Below are 15,784 nucleotides of genomic sequence, written 5' to 3'. Positions count from 1 at the left end.
AACATTGTTAGATTTGAGAATACTTGCCATCATCATGTCTTTCCACCACACCGAATGTTTCTTGTTCGAATTAAAATCATCACTCATTATCACAACTTTTTGGACATCCCCGTATCTTGCTACCAATATATCCCTCCACACTGACACACCTTCCTTCAACAATCGCCACTTCCATTTGGTCAGTAGGGAATTGTTGAATTGCCCAATGTGTTTTATCCCTAAACCACCCTTCGCTTTAGGTTTACAGATGTTATGCCAACTAACCCAATTTATACCTCTTTTATCTTCATTTCCACACCAAAGAAAACGACTCTGAATACCAATTAATTCTTTTACCACTTTCACAGGGGCGGGATAGAACGACATGGTATAAATTGGTAAACTAGATAACACCGTATTGAGCATAGTGGTTCTTCCCCCAATTGACAACAATCTTGACTTCCACAATGATAATCTATTCTTGAAACTGCTAATCACCCCCTTCCACGGGTCTGCTATCTTCGGATTGATTCCCACGGATATTCCTAAAAATTTGAAGGGAAGCTTTTCCCTACCGCATCTCAGAAATTGTGAAGCTGACAACATGAAATTTTCCTCCAAATTCACCCCCACCACCTTACTCTTGTGGAAATTCACATTTAATCCCGAAATCAGTTCAAAGCCCCTGAAGATCGCTTTGATACTTCGCAGATTGTTCCAGCAACCTTTTCCACTATGATTGTATCGTCCGCAAATTATAGTATCTTCACATCGACGTTGTTACCTATATTGTAGCTTTCAAAAGCCCCGGATTCTGCAGCCGTATTGACTAATACATTCAAACCTTCGACCACTAACGTGAATAGAAAAGGAGACAAAGGATCTCCTTGTCTAAGCCCCCTTTCTGTCTCAAAATCCGACGTAGGACACCCATTTACCAGAATCGAAAGAGAATTGTTAAAGATACAGGCTTCCATCCACTTACACCAGTTACTACCAAAACCAAACTTCTGAAACATTGATCTCAGGAATTGCCAACTCACGCAATCATAGGCATGTTGAAAATCAACTTTAAAAATAAAGCACTCCTTCCTTTCCTTTTTAGCGTGATCAATTAATAATTTCATTCAGAACCAAAACTTCATCTAGGATCTGTCTGCCCGGAACAAAAGCTGATTGAGAAGTTGAAATTATTTTGTACAATACCTTCTTTATTCTGTTCGCCAGAATCTTGGAAATTATCTAATAAGTTTCACTAATCATATTCATATTTTTATAAAGAAACCATAAAGTGACTTTGGTTACTCAATTGATAGATACTACTGCTAGTTTGTAAAATTTGATGATATTAAAAATTATCATTGTGTCAAAAAAAATTAACATTAAAAATTAGAAAACCGACAAGACCTTACAACTTTAAAAAGGAATTAGTATAACACATTAAAATGCTAAAGATGAAAAATTAATGATTTTACAGTAACAAAGAATAAAAACTTACTCCAACAGAGAATATAGAGTGTGAAAGAAGAAAAACAAATAAAGGCAATAGCCAGTGTAGCTAGAAAAAGAAAGAGAGTAGATAGTTTTTTGATTGATGAGAGAGAGAGTTCATCCATCCATCACGTGATGTGGTTAGTTTTGTTACATGTCGCTCTCTAGCCAGTATTGTAGGCGACACTGTTTATCGGCGAATGCGGCGCATATCTGTCTCCTTCCTTTGCACTTTTCTGTCCATCCCACTCACTACAATAATCATCCTATCCCGTCCTTTTCCTCTGCACCCTTTTTTTCACCTTCCACTACTTTCCCTTTTTTCTCCCTCAACCCAAGGTCACTTTAGTCATTTCATTATTAACAACTCAGCACCAAGATATCACAATCCTCAACAAACTCTGTCCCATCTCAATTGACTCTACATAGTATTAATACCTCACACAATCCTCAAGATGTAACAAACCAACCCATACAATGGTTCTCTTTTCAACTTTCTCACAAACACTCTTATACATGTTCATCTTCTTTCTTTTCATCTCTCTTTCTTTCTCTCAAGAACAACCTCCCATTGACCCACTTGAACAGAAAGCTCTCTACGATGTTCTCAACTCCCTCAACCCAACCATTCCTTGGACCACTGACTACCCCGACGACTTCTGTCTCTCCGCCCCACACGGTGTTGTTTGCGACTATTACTCTTCTGATGATGTTCAAAATCAACAACAAAAAGCACACATTGTTGAACTCAACTTCGGTTACGTTTCAGATGAAACACCTAACCCACCTTGCTCCCCTAACGCCACTCTCAACCCTCTTCTATTCACCTCATTCCCTTACCTTCAGAAACTCTTCTTCTACAAATGCTTCAACTACACACAATACCCACTTCACCTGACATCTCTCCCTTCTCTCCCTCCATCTCTCCAAGAGCTAGTCTTCATTCAAAACCCTTCTCTCGTTTCTCCACTCCAACCTTTTCTCCACAACCTCACCTCTCTCAGGAGACTTGTTTTCATCGGAAACGCCTTCCATGGCGAACTTCCATTAAATATCGGCGACTATACAAACCTGGAAGAGCTAACTCTTTCTACAAACAATCTCTCCGGCATGATTCCAGCAAGTTTGGGAAGGCTGAAGAAGCTCAAGATTCTTGATCTCAGTCAAAACAAGTTCAAAGGGTGTGTTCCCGAAGAGATTGCAAATCTCACTTCACTTTTGAAGCTTGATTTAAGCTACAATGGGTTTGAATGTAAGATCCCGGAGAGTTTTACCCACTTGAAAAATATGAAGTTTTTGGATCTAAGTTTCAATCTTTTTGGTAATTTCGGTGTCCCTTTGTTCTTAGGAGAAATTCCCAGTTTAAAGGAAGTTTATTTAAGTGGGAATTTACTTTCTGGTAAAATTCCAGAAATCTGGGGAAAACTTGGTGGGGTTGAAAAAATTGGATTTTCTGAAATGGGGTTGGTAGGTGAAATCCCAGTTTCTATGGGGATTTATTTGAAGAATTTGTCTTATCTTGGGCTTGATAATAACAAACTTGATGGGTCTGTTCCAGAAGAATTTGGGCTATTGGAGTTTGCTAATGAAATCAACTTGGAGAACAACAATTTGAGTGGTAGAATCTCTTTGCCAAGTAGAGTTGAGCAGAAGTTAAAGTTGGCAGGAAATATAGGGCTTTGTTTGGGAAACAATGCAAGCTGTTCTTCTCAAATTGGTGAAAGTTTGGGCCAGATTAATCCCTACAAAATAGAAGATATTCTTCATGATCATGATGATGTCCTTTTCAATGGAAATTCTTTGCTGCATTTTGATCCTCTAATGTTGGTTTTGGTTTTGGTGGGGTGGTTGTTATGCTTCACATTGGATGGATGAATATGTTTTTGTCATTTTTGACTAGTAAAGAAATACTCTGATCTGTTTACTCTAATTAGGAAAAGGGTTTTGAATTCAACAAGTGTAAATGGAAATGATAGTGATGGTAGTGTAGTAGTGAAGAATTGTTTATTTAGTATGTATGGTGAAAGCAAAACTTATTCTTTTACTTATAATTAATTTCAAGTATATGTTTTTTTGCCAACTTGAATTGTTGCAATGTTGTTTTCTAGTAATACTATATAGAAATTATTATTATATTTTGCTTAATTGAACTAATGCTCATAAAATTGAAAACCAGTAAGAGAAGAATTGGGTGATGTAGAAAGGAGGGAGAATCCATTGGAGTAGTAATTATAATATAAGAAAATTAGTGGTTCTGGTTTTTACAAAATTACCCATCCTTACTTTTTATACACCTATTAAAATTGTTGGTTTTTTTGTCTATCTACACAATTGACCATTATAATCTTAATATTTTATTCAACTATATTATAACTTACTTTAATCATTCTTTCTCTCTCTTCACCTTTTTAGTTTTCTACCCTTATCTCTCTATACTTCATTTATTTTTTATAAGAAAAATTATATTTATGATGCAAAAATTTAATTCAAAAATGGTATACGGAAAAAAATCTATTATTGATTTAAATATTTTTATATACGAAAATTTACTATTGATCTATATATTTTTGTAAATGATACCTAAACATAAATAATATTTAAATACGGGAAAAATCTATTATTGATCTAAATATTTTCATATACAAAAAATGATATTTATGATCCAAATTTTTTTATCCAAAAATGATATACGGAAAAAAAATCTATTATTGATCTAAATATTTTTATATACAAAAATTTACTATTGAAATAGATATTACGTTACCTAAACATAAATAATATTTGTATACGGGAAAAAAATCTATAATTGATATAATTATTTTTCTATATAAAAAATGGTATTTATGATCCTAAAAATTTAATTCAAAAAGGTATACGGGAAAGAAATCTATTATTTATCTAAATATTTTTATATACGGAAATTTACTATTGATTCAAATATTTTTGTAAATGATACTTAAACATAGATAATATTCGTATACGGGAAATAATCTTTTATTGGTCTAAATATTTTTCTATATGAAAAATGGTATTTATGATCCAAAAATATTTAATTAAAAAATGGTATACGGGAAAAAAATATATTATTGATTTAAATATTTTTATATACAAAATTTACTATTGATCCAGATATTTTTATAAATGATACCTAAACATAAATAATATTTAAATACGGGAAAAATCTATTATTGATCTAAATATTTTTATATACGAAAAATAGTATTTATCATCCTAATTTATTCAAAAATGGTATACGGAAAAAAATCTATTATTGATCTAAATATTTTTATATACGAAAATTTACTATTGATCTAGATATTTTTGTAAACGTTTCCTAAACATAAATAATATTTGTATACGGGAAAAATTTTATCATTGATCTAAATATTTTTCTATAAAAAAAATGGTATTTATGATCCAAAAAATTTAATTAAAAAATGGTATACGAGAAAAAAATCTATTATTGATCTAAATATTTTTATACACGAAAATTTAGTATTAATCCAAATATTTTTGTAAACGATGCATAAACATAAATAATATTTGTATACGGAAAAAAATCTTTTATTGATCTAAATATTTTTCTATATGAAAAATGCTATTTATGATCCAAAAATTTTAATTCAAAAATGGTATACGGAAAAAAATCTATTATTAATTTAAATATTTTTATATACGAAAATTTACTATTGATTTAAATATTTTTGTAAACGATACATAAACATAAATAATATTTAAATACGGGAAAAATTTATTGTTGATCTAAATATTTTTATATATGAAAAATGATATTTATGATCCAAAAAATTTTGATTCAAAAATTGTATAGGGGAAAAATCTATTATTGATCTAAATATTTTTTATACGAAAATTTACTATTCATTCAAATATTTTTATAAATGAAACCTAAACAAAAATAATATTTGTATACGGACAAAATTTATTATTGATATAAATATTTTTATATACGAAAAATGGTATTTATGATCCAAAAATTTTTTATTCAAAAATGATATACGGGAAAAAATCTACTATTAATCTAAATATTTTGATATACAAAAATTTACTATTGATTCAAATATTTTTGTAGATGATATCTAAATATAAATGATATTTGATTACGAGAAAAAAATGTATTTTTGTCTACATATTTTTATATAACAAAGATGATATTTATGATCCAAGAATGATATAAGGGAAAAAATTTATTATTGATCTAAATATTTTTTTTTTTAAATGTTCAATTTAAAATAAATGTATTATTTAAACAAATGCGCGTATCAGAGCAGAACCCGTGCGTATGCACGGGTTTATTACTAGTTAGTAATTATAGTGAGTAGTAACTAATTCTGAACAATGTAGTAGTAATATGTTTTGTTACACATTGGTTGTGACAATGACAAGAGCATTAGCAATATTGTAATGGTTCTAGTACCATGCAGATTGCATTGGGTAGATAGATGGCTAAGCTTGCTATGGACAGGACAGTATAGTATAGGGTTATAGGCTGTTCATAGTCATTGGTAGCACACAAGGATGAATAATTCATTTAATAACATTGACATATCACATTTCATTTTTGTGCACCAATACTCTCTTAATTTTAATCTAATCATCAATCTCAATCTCAATCTCTTAAGTATGTGTTTCGTTCTCCATATGAATAAATTAAGACAAAATTATTCCAGAAATTTTTTAAGTTATTTTATTGTAATAAGGTGTTCTTTTTAAAGTTTTTTTTACCACACGTTAGTCTTTTAAATTAACTAATGTGTGTACTGTTATAAATTTTATCAGAGAAAGAGTGTTAATTGTGAATGTAATTATTTTGAGAGTAGGAAATTGATGAAGTGCAATCGGAAATACAAGAATTAACATTTTCAAATGTTCAAAATGTGAGAAAAAAAGAGGTAGAAGAAATCACCCTTGGTATATGTTTGCCATAAATAAATAATGTAAGCGGAACCGTGTGTTTGAATATGTGATAAAAAAATTGATTTTATAGAAATTAATTTTGATTAAAGTGAGTTAAATATAAAGTAATTTATGTATAAATAAAGTTTTGCAAAAGTGAGTTCAATAGTAATGTTATTTGAATGCTTAAAATTGACACTGTTTTTTGGCTCATCATTTATAATTATTGACATGACATGAAGAGAGAAAAAAACTAATTAATGTCGGAATCGTATATACACTATATGCATATATGGTGTCTAACACCTAAAAGAGTGTCAAAATATTATTTTCCTTAAATAAAAGAGTTGCAAATCTTAACTTTAAATAGAATCAAGAGTGAAGACTCATTTTGGTCTCTCACAAATATTACACGAGTTAAATTAGTCCCTCACAAAAAAATTGACCCAATTTAATCTTTTACAAAATTTAATCGGATCATATTAGTCCTTCTGCTAATATTTTTTTCAAATCGGTTTTTTCCTACTTCTAAACCGGTTCTTTTCATACTTTTAAACTGTAACTAAACTGACACGTTGAATTTTTTATTTTTTAAATACTAAATTAATTTTTATTTTGGCTTAATTGCAACTTTAATCCTCCTATTTTGTCTTTTTCTTGATTTTGATCCCTCTATTTTAAAAATCACTATTTTAGTCACTTTTTTAAGTTTTCTGTGCAATCTTCGTCCCTCTATTTTGTTTTTTTCTGCAAAATTAATCCCTATTCTTGTCTCTTTTTCATTAGAAAACTCAAAAAGGGACCAAAATCGTGGTTTTAAAAATGGGGGGACTAAAATCGAGAAAAAGACAAAATAGGGGGACCAAAGTTGCAATTAAGCCTTTTATTTTTAATTTTATTTTTAAACAATTATCAATGAATAATATCAAAAAAAACCAAAATTATTTCTTAAAAGTAATTTTTAAACAAGTAATTTCCATGATTTCTACTAATATTAATAGATTCTACACATAAATTTTTACCTACGATGTCTCAAATCCAAGTCCCTTCAAGTTAAATGATTTTCACTTTACAACCAGACAAATCAATTTCTATCGTTAATAAAGTGGCTATCATTTACAATTAGAAAAATCAATTTCTATTGCTAGTAAAGTGACTATTATTTACAACAAGACAAATCAATTTCTATTGTTAGTAAAGTGACTATCATATACAACTAGATAAACCAATTTCTATTATTAATAAAGTGGTTATCATTTACAACTAGACAAATCAATTTCTAAAGTTAGTAAAGTGAATATCAATAACAACTAGACAAACCAATTTCTATTGTTAGTAAAGTGACTATCATTTACAAATAGACAAATCAATTTCTATTGTATTAAATTAACTGTCATTTAATTTGAAGACACTTAGGTTCGAGACCATATTGATACAAATTTTGCATTTTTTATTTTAAATTTAGAATTGTTTAAGATTAACCGCATTGGCCTGAGTTCAACTCCTTATAAGAAATAATTTTGGCTTTTTTATATTATTAATTTATAATTGTTTAAAAATGAAATTAAAAATAAAAATCAATTTAGTATTTAAAAAATGAAAAATAAATAAAATCCAACGTGACAGTCTAGACACGGTTTAAAATTAGAAAAAAACCGGTTTGAAAAAAATATTAACAAAAGGACTTATATGATCCGATTAAATTTTATAAGGGATTAAATTGAGTCTATTTTATTGTGAAGGACTAATTTGACTCGTGTAATATTTGTGAGAGACCAAAATGGGTCTTCACTCTAGAATCAATTATGAAAAGTATTTTGGGCCGACCAAATGCCCAATACTATATAAGCCTAATTACTTTCTAACACATAAACCACCACATATGCATACACATGTACCATTATAATCATAATTCACTTTATCTCATTTTCATTCCCTCAATGACTTTGATATTGGAGTGATAACCTTGTAGGTCCATCTCCCCGCTACCGCGCCAGGGATTTGCACCACCAAAACAAGAATCCATCTCTTCAATTCAGCACAAATCTGGTTCCTTAACAAAACAATGGCGATGTATCTAGACAATGACTTTTGATTCCTGCAAAGCTCCATAATCATATCTCTTTTGATTCAAACATCGACTGTTGTAATGGTCGCTAAGATGGAAGGAGAAACTTCTGATCTTGTTTCCAAAAGTACTTTGGAATCCTCCAATTCAAGAACACCTTTGATCTTCATCGTAGATGTGATCGGTGGAGATCTGCTCAGGAACGAAGAATGTCCATCGCAAATTTCTCTCAAATCAACGTCGTTAATCGATACGCAAAATAGTGACGGGTCAAATTTAGGGTTACAAAACCACGAAAAGGTGGATGGAACTCCTAACCCAACATTTCCGCTAATCATTACGACTACCATAGATAACCAGTATGACTTAGGGATCCTGGTTGATGACGAAAGTTTGTGCAATTTGATATTCCTTGTATGAAGCTAGGCTTAAGCAAGCAAGATTTAAAGTCATGTGAAGGTTAGAGTCTCCTAGAATTCAAAGACCCGTTTACTCGTCCGTGTGAATGCATAGATCTACTGATTTCCTTGGGAGATTGGAGAAATAAGATAATTGTGAATGTTTGCTTCTTGTGATTCCTTGTGGAAGCTTTTATAATGGCATTCTCGAAAAGACATTACTAGAAATGCTAGACGCGGTGGCTTCCCCCGTCCACTTGAAGATGAAGCATTACAATGATTATGGTAAGGCAATTTTAATCAAAGTCGGCCTATGTTTGGAGAGAACGTAAGGAACCATATATTATCCTCTTTTTTGCATTCAACTTGTGCAAGTCCTGCGTTCTAAACTCCTTAATTGAACTCTTTCTCCCGAACCCTAAATTTCTTTTTACAAAATGAAATTTGGAATCCCCCATTTCTCTCGAGTCCCTAAATATCTTAAATCATCATCCATTGTAGAGCCTCTTGCATGCTTCCTCTCACACAATCCTTTTTTTAAATCTTCCATTCCATAAACCTTCTCGATTGGTCAACTCAAATTGATTTTCAGTAACTTGAGTCTCTTTTCTTAGTCAATGTTCACTAACATTTTCCCATAACTTCATGATATTATTCATAAGTTTAATCTCCTTATATTTACACAGTTTTGTATATCACTTTGGTCTTATAGATTGGAACTAAAATGCTTCTTCTCCATTTATCTAACTTTTATTTTGACCTTGTAATTTTATTAGAAAGTTTGGTGATCCACCCATTACTTCTATCTTATAGAATTTTTTTGCACTCCAATAAATATATGGCTTGGCCTAACATCCTTCCTATAACTCATTCTTTTCAACATTTCTTTATCTCGTGTTTTTGAACCCGGTGATTATAATTATAATTTTGATCCTCTTCTATAATATCGAGCATGTTAGAGTTTGGTTAAATATCATATCCTTTATTGAATAAGCTGAACTTGAGTCTCTTTTCTTATTCAATGTTCACTCACATTTCCCATAGCTTCATGATACTACTCATAAGTTTAATCTCCGTATATTTGCACAATTTTGTATATCACTTTGGTCTTATAGATTGGAACTAAAATGCTTCTTCTCCATTTATCTATCTTTTATTTTGACCTTATGATTTCATTATAGAGTTTGGTGAGCCACCCATTACCTCTATCTTATAGAATTTTCCGCACTCCAATAGATATATGGCTTCGCCCAACATCCTTACTATAACTAATTCAGTAGTTTGTTTTAACATTAGGGATGAGAATAAGTTGGAGCGATCTACATGAGTTTATAGTTTGGTTTATTTAAGTCTAACCTAACATGACATGTTCTTGAGTCTCTCTCTCCTTAGTCAGTTTTCACTCACATTTTCCTATAACTTCATGATATTACTCATAAGTTTAATCTCCTTATATTTGCACAATTTTGTATATCACTTTGGTCTTATAGAATTGGAACTAAAATGCTTCTTCTCCATTTATCTAAATTTTATTTTGACCATTTAATTTAATTATAAAGTTTGGTGAGCCACCCATTACCTCTATCTTATAGATTTTTTTGCACTCCAATAGATATATGGCTTGACCCAACATCCTTACTATAACTCATTCTTTTCAACGTTTCCTTATCTCGTGTTTTTGAACCCGACGATTATTATTATTATTATTATTATTATTATTATTATTATAATTTTGATCCTCTTTTATAATATCGAACATGTTAGAGTTTGGTGAGATATTATATCTTTTATTGAATAAGTTGAATAAATGTGTCTTCCATATATCCTTCATATCCTTTTCGCGGACAAAATTTTTGTCTTCTTCATCTTTAATACACTAAACTTGATCCAAATCTTTTGTCTTTGTTTCCCTTCCCTTAGTAAGCCTATATATTCCTCATTCTTTGGTTCCTAAAGATTGGTATAATCTGCCAAAATTTTGAGTTCTTGCTTCAGTGGCAACCTTCTTGGTCTCTTTCTTAGCTTTCTTATATTTTTACCAAGTTTATGAATTTTTACTCTTAGACCATTATTTAAAACATTCTTTTACCTCTTGATTCTCCCAATGTATCTTTACCTACTTTTCTGATATCTTGTACCATCTCATTCCACATATCATTTTAATTTCCTCGTGGCTATCTGAAAAACCCCTCAAAGATCTTGTGTTAGAGACTCATGCGTTTTTCACCATTCAAATGCCACCACTTGATCCGTGGAGCTTCCACATGACATCTTCTCTTTGATCTCCTTTTGACTCTTACATTCATAAATAATACTTTATTATAAGTAGTCAAGCTATCTTAATGTATAACTTTACACTCCAAGAAAATCTTATGTGTAATAAGATGCTCATATTTTTTTTTATAAAGCGTGTATTAGCTTTAGTAAGATTAAAAGTCGATGAAAAATCTAGGATTAATTCTCACTCCAAATTTACCTCCCCGAGACCATACCCTCCATATTTTCCCTCAAAACCTCTTGTTGCGCTCCTTGGGTTTATCTTGAAATAAGTCTTCTAAATCTTCCCAAAATTTTAATTGAAGGGGTTCTGCTAACCCAATCTAAAGTGCATAAGCATTAATAACATTAAAGATGTCTTGTCCCAAGATGAATTTCTAGGCTATAATATGATCTCTTATTCTTTTTTACATCAATAATATCCTTCTTACACTCTTTGTCAATCATAATAATTTCCTAATTTTTTAATTTAACTTTTTCAGTGTACAAAAGCTTAAATTCTGAGTTGTCTAATTCTTTCGCCATTTCACGAGTTCACTTAGTTTCTTGTAGACACGTGAAATTGATCATCCTCCTAACCATATTGTCCATTATTTTTGTAGATTTTCTAGTAAGTATGCATATATTACATGTTCCAAATAAAACATACTCTCATGAACTAATTTCTTTACCCACACCCGTTCATGAAAAATATGAAAATATATTTACTTCTTTTTCAATGTATCTAGGAGGCAATGCAATGACTCTTGCTCGTTTGACATTATACTCGAGTCATACAACACATTGTTTATGGGCAAAGACCTAGTATTCTCGTTATTACATAGTTGATCAATATTATAGATATTTGATACGTTTTACATTGAATTTAGAATGCCTACCACAACTCTCTTCTTATACATAGTAAAGCGGACATAAGTAGATTTGTTTATATTAAATGTATAAGAAAATTAAATAAAACTAACTAATTAGTTACAAAAAATTGTTCTCTATATGAATTGTACGACATTTTTTAGTAATTTATATATGCCATTGAATTTTTTTTAATAAACCACTGATGTATTAAATAAAAATAAAAGTGTACAACATACTGAGGCGACAAAATCTAACTTAGTCAGACCATATCAAAAGTATTTCAAATAGAATTCAACTACAACAATGGTCTAGAAGAAGAAATAAAAACACACACAACCTATACACTACCTAGCGAACTTGCATACAAGAACGAAACCAGATAGCAAAAGAAAAAATGTTGTGTGAGTCTTCATAATTTTTAAGAAATGGTGAATGAATCAACCGCCTACACGAATCAATTCACGTACCAACAACCCCCTGTGATAAATCACAACAAGCATAAAAACTCTTTCAAGATAAATGAACCGAGATCACAACGGACTATAATAAAGCACAACACGACGGCGACACGATTATGCAACATAACAAAATCGTTGTTGTGCTAGTGTCAACTCGAACGCTTTGATAACTACAAATCTGAACAAATAAGAAATCAAAAGCAAGGCGCCACACCACCAACCACGAAATCAGAACTGAAATCCATGAATAATTCAGATCCAAAAGTAAGACAGAAATACAGTCGATGAAACCGAAAAAACCTGCTCAACTCTGAATCTGACGCTAGTCGATTTGACTGCAGTGAATGTTTGCTAGAACTAAACCGCTGGAAATAGGGTGACTAAACCATCAGAACAAATAAAAGTTTATAAGAACCATCGATGCAACCCAGAGATGATGATGCCAGACTAAAAGTTTAGAGACTACCGCCGATGAACTCATATCAACCATCACTTGAAAACGTTGGAGAAATGTCAGAGAAAACACCGAAGAAACCACAATTGCCCCGAGGGTAAAATGGCGGTACGAAGGACCTCATCATGTAACACCCCATTTCCCCATCATGCAATTAAATAAACAATCAGAGTAATTACAACATATCAATCATTATCAAATGAGATGCTACATCGAAACATCATACAAATATTGCTCAGATTTTAATTCAAAGATACATAACACATATAATCCAGATGAACTGACATAAAAGCAAGCATAGAATTCAACTTCATTTCATTAACGCAGCGGAAATAAGTCAACACAAGAAACCATCATCTCATGCAATTTAAAATAACATCTTCCCAACGTAGTCAAAAGGGTACTCAACAATTGAAAAATCCTCAAAATAAACAATTCGTGACATAAAAATAAACGATACTAAGCGTTCATCCTCGGTGTTACGTATCAGAGCACGACCCGACTCTATCTACGCGATACTAGGCGACGCTCCATACCTCGGCTACTCTAATCCTTGTCACCTGCATGTTACCCACGTAGATATATTCAAACAGAAGGGGTGAGATATCACAACAATCTAATAAATCATATAATATAGATATCTAATAAGTATTAATTAAATTCATACATCAGCGGTTTATATCACATTCATTAATCCTCATATACAACAATACACAAACACGTTCAATCATAATGCAACAAACACCTTCGTGTTATGATACTGACTCGACTCCATGCATGTGGTACCATCAGAGCATAAGCCCTCTCCAAAATGCCAAATAATGGGCAATAACAAGGCGCAAGCCTTCAACAACAGGGCATAAGTCCTCAACAATTTATCAATTCAGGCAAACACCAAGGCATAAGCCTTCACCGAATGAGTGCATGCAACTTCGACAATGCAACAACAAAATATATAATTCCCAAAGCATAATCCCTCTACAACGTGCCAATCCGGCCAATAACAACATCATTAAGAAATATCACTCAATATCATAATGCAAAAACATTCATTCATCATTTACACATATCAATCAATAAAATCAAGCATCGGGTACTCGTTATGGCACTCTTAAATATCAGTTTATAACGAATGTTAGACTACACCTCTTTATAACTTTTCTCAAAAGGTCCTTAACCGAATTTCATTAGTTAGAAAATATTTGCAGCTTCGCCACGGTTGAAACGGCGCGTCAAACAAACTTACGGATCAGAAGTTATGAATTTTAGAATTTTTTTTTTTGAAAAGTGTCAGGTGTAAGCGATTACAGCATGGGCGCTACCCGGTTACGCGTTAACATCACTATATTCACTATTATTTAAACTCGCCTGTAACCGGCTACAGCAGGGCTGTTACCCGGTTACAGCACCTAAAAACTCCCAGATTGTCTATTTTCCCACGCTGTAATCGATTACAGCAGGGCTGTTACCTGGTTACAGCGTACCCAGTAGCAAAAATATCAGATTCGACAGCATTTCACGCTACCCCATTCATTCTAACTCATAACCATTCAACATATATTTTAAATCCACATTTTACAAGTCTAACAACAGTGTTCTAAGACTATCTAATTGCACATATATCACACACCAATTCACAATAATATCCTTACATCAAATAATCAATTTCAAATACCATTGGCTAATCTCTTATGAACAATCCTCATCAACCTAACCTATGATTATCCCCACATACCCACGATTATACCACCTATTAAAAGGTTGGAACCCCACCCTTACCTTAGTAATTTCTTCAGCGAAGATTCCTCTCCTTCAGGTTCTATTGCCTTCTCCTCTTCTTCCTCCGCGCCCTAGTCTCTTCTCTCTTCTTCTCAATTCTACGATTGATTCACCAAATTCTGTTTTCCCTCTTCCTTGTTTTCCTAAATATGGCTCTTAGGCCTCTAATAGGATATTTCCCTTATGCCATCACTTAAGATTACTATTAGGCTCTTCACATCTCTACACAAATTATTACTATTAAAATTACTATTATTTTCTAATAATAAAGTGCTTCCACTAATTAATTAAATAGCCAACTAATATTTTACCATTGTTAATTTATTATTTAATTCTTCTAATTGTTAATTAAATAATACTAGTGATCACCTAACTTCCTCTACTCTTACATCTATCCTTTTCTAAGGTAACTACCCCATTCAAAAGGTATTCCAACACATCAAAACACTAAACAACACATATACTTCACATCACTACATAATAAATAGAAAATCAATTTAAATAAAATAGGGCGTTACACATCACACCACCAAGCAGCTTAGCTACATGAAGAATCAAAAGCTTTAGATTTTTGGCAGAGGAAGAATGGAAAGACAAACGAGGGTTTCTTAATAGATGAGAGAAGGAAGCGTTTTGAGAGTGTAATTGATAAATTAATCACCAATGAATAATTTATATATTAATTAATTGAAAATAATAAAATGACACAAATAAAAAAAAGGGAAATTGATAGAAAAAAAGTTCATCAATTTTAAAATTAATAAAAATGTGTAGGAAATTGTTTTAACATAAAAGAAATATTTTTGTAATGAAATAATTGTTACATTCGTAAAAAGTTATAGTTAAAATTATTATCGTGATTTGGTTAGTTATTAATTTTCTCAAACTTATTTAAGGTAGTTTCAATTATTCATTATAAAATTTAAAAAAAGTATAAATTAACTAGTTCCGTAAGTATCTACGTAGGAGGGGGCGGTTCAAAAGCATCATATGTTCAAACTGCAAGCAAATATCCAGCAGCAACGTTTTCTTTTGGAAAAATGGAGATGCAGGGGATCGAACCCTGTACCTCTCGCATGCAAAGCGAGCGCTCTACCATTTGAGCTACATCCCC

The 15,784-nt window shown here is 31.5% G+C and overlaps 1 protein-coding gene and 1 non-coding gene across 2 annotated transcripts; one reads left to right on the top strand and one right to left on the bottom strand.

Annotated features, from left to right (window-relative positions):
• The first annotated feature begins 1,858 nt into the window (after nt 1-1,858).
• LOC131638914 (piriformospora indica-insensitive protein 2-like) lies at nt 1,859-3,483 on the top strand. The gene has a single exon (XM_058909444.1). The coding sequence runs from the start codon at nt 1,948-1,950 to the stop codon at nt 3,343-3,345; it is 1,398 nt and encodes a 465-aa protein (XP_058765427.1). The 5' UTR covers nt 1,859-1,947; the 3' UTR covers nt 3,346-3,483.
• A 12,228-nt stretch (nt 3,484-15,711) lies between these two features.
• Nucleotides 15,712-15,784, bottom strand: TRNAA-UGC (transfer RNA alanine (anticodon UGC)). Its single transcript has one exon. It is a non-coding gene; the product is annotated as a tRNA-Ala (tRNA).

This window comes from Vicia villosa, unplaced genomic scaffold (genome assembly GCF_029867415.1).
Source record: "Vicia villosa cultivar HV-30 ecotype Madison, WI unplaced genomic scaffold, Vvil1.0 ctg.002484F_1_1, whole genome shotgun sequence".
Taxonomy (NCBI): domain Eukaryota; kingdom Viridiplantae; phylum Streptophyta; class Magnoliopsida; order Fabales; family Fabaceae; genus Vicia; species Vicia villosa.
The sequence above is the reverse complement of the archived record's forward strand: the minus strand, read 5'-3'. Positions and strand labels throughout refer to the sequence as shown.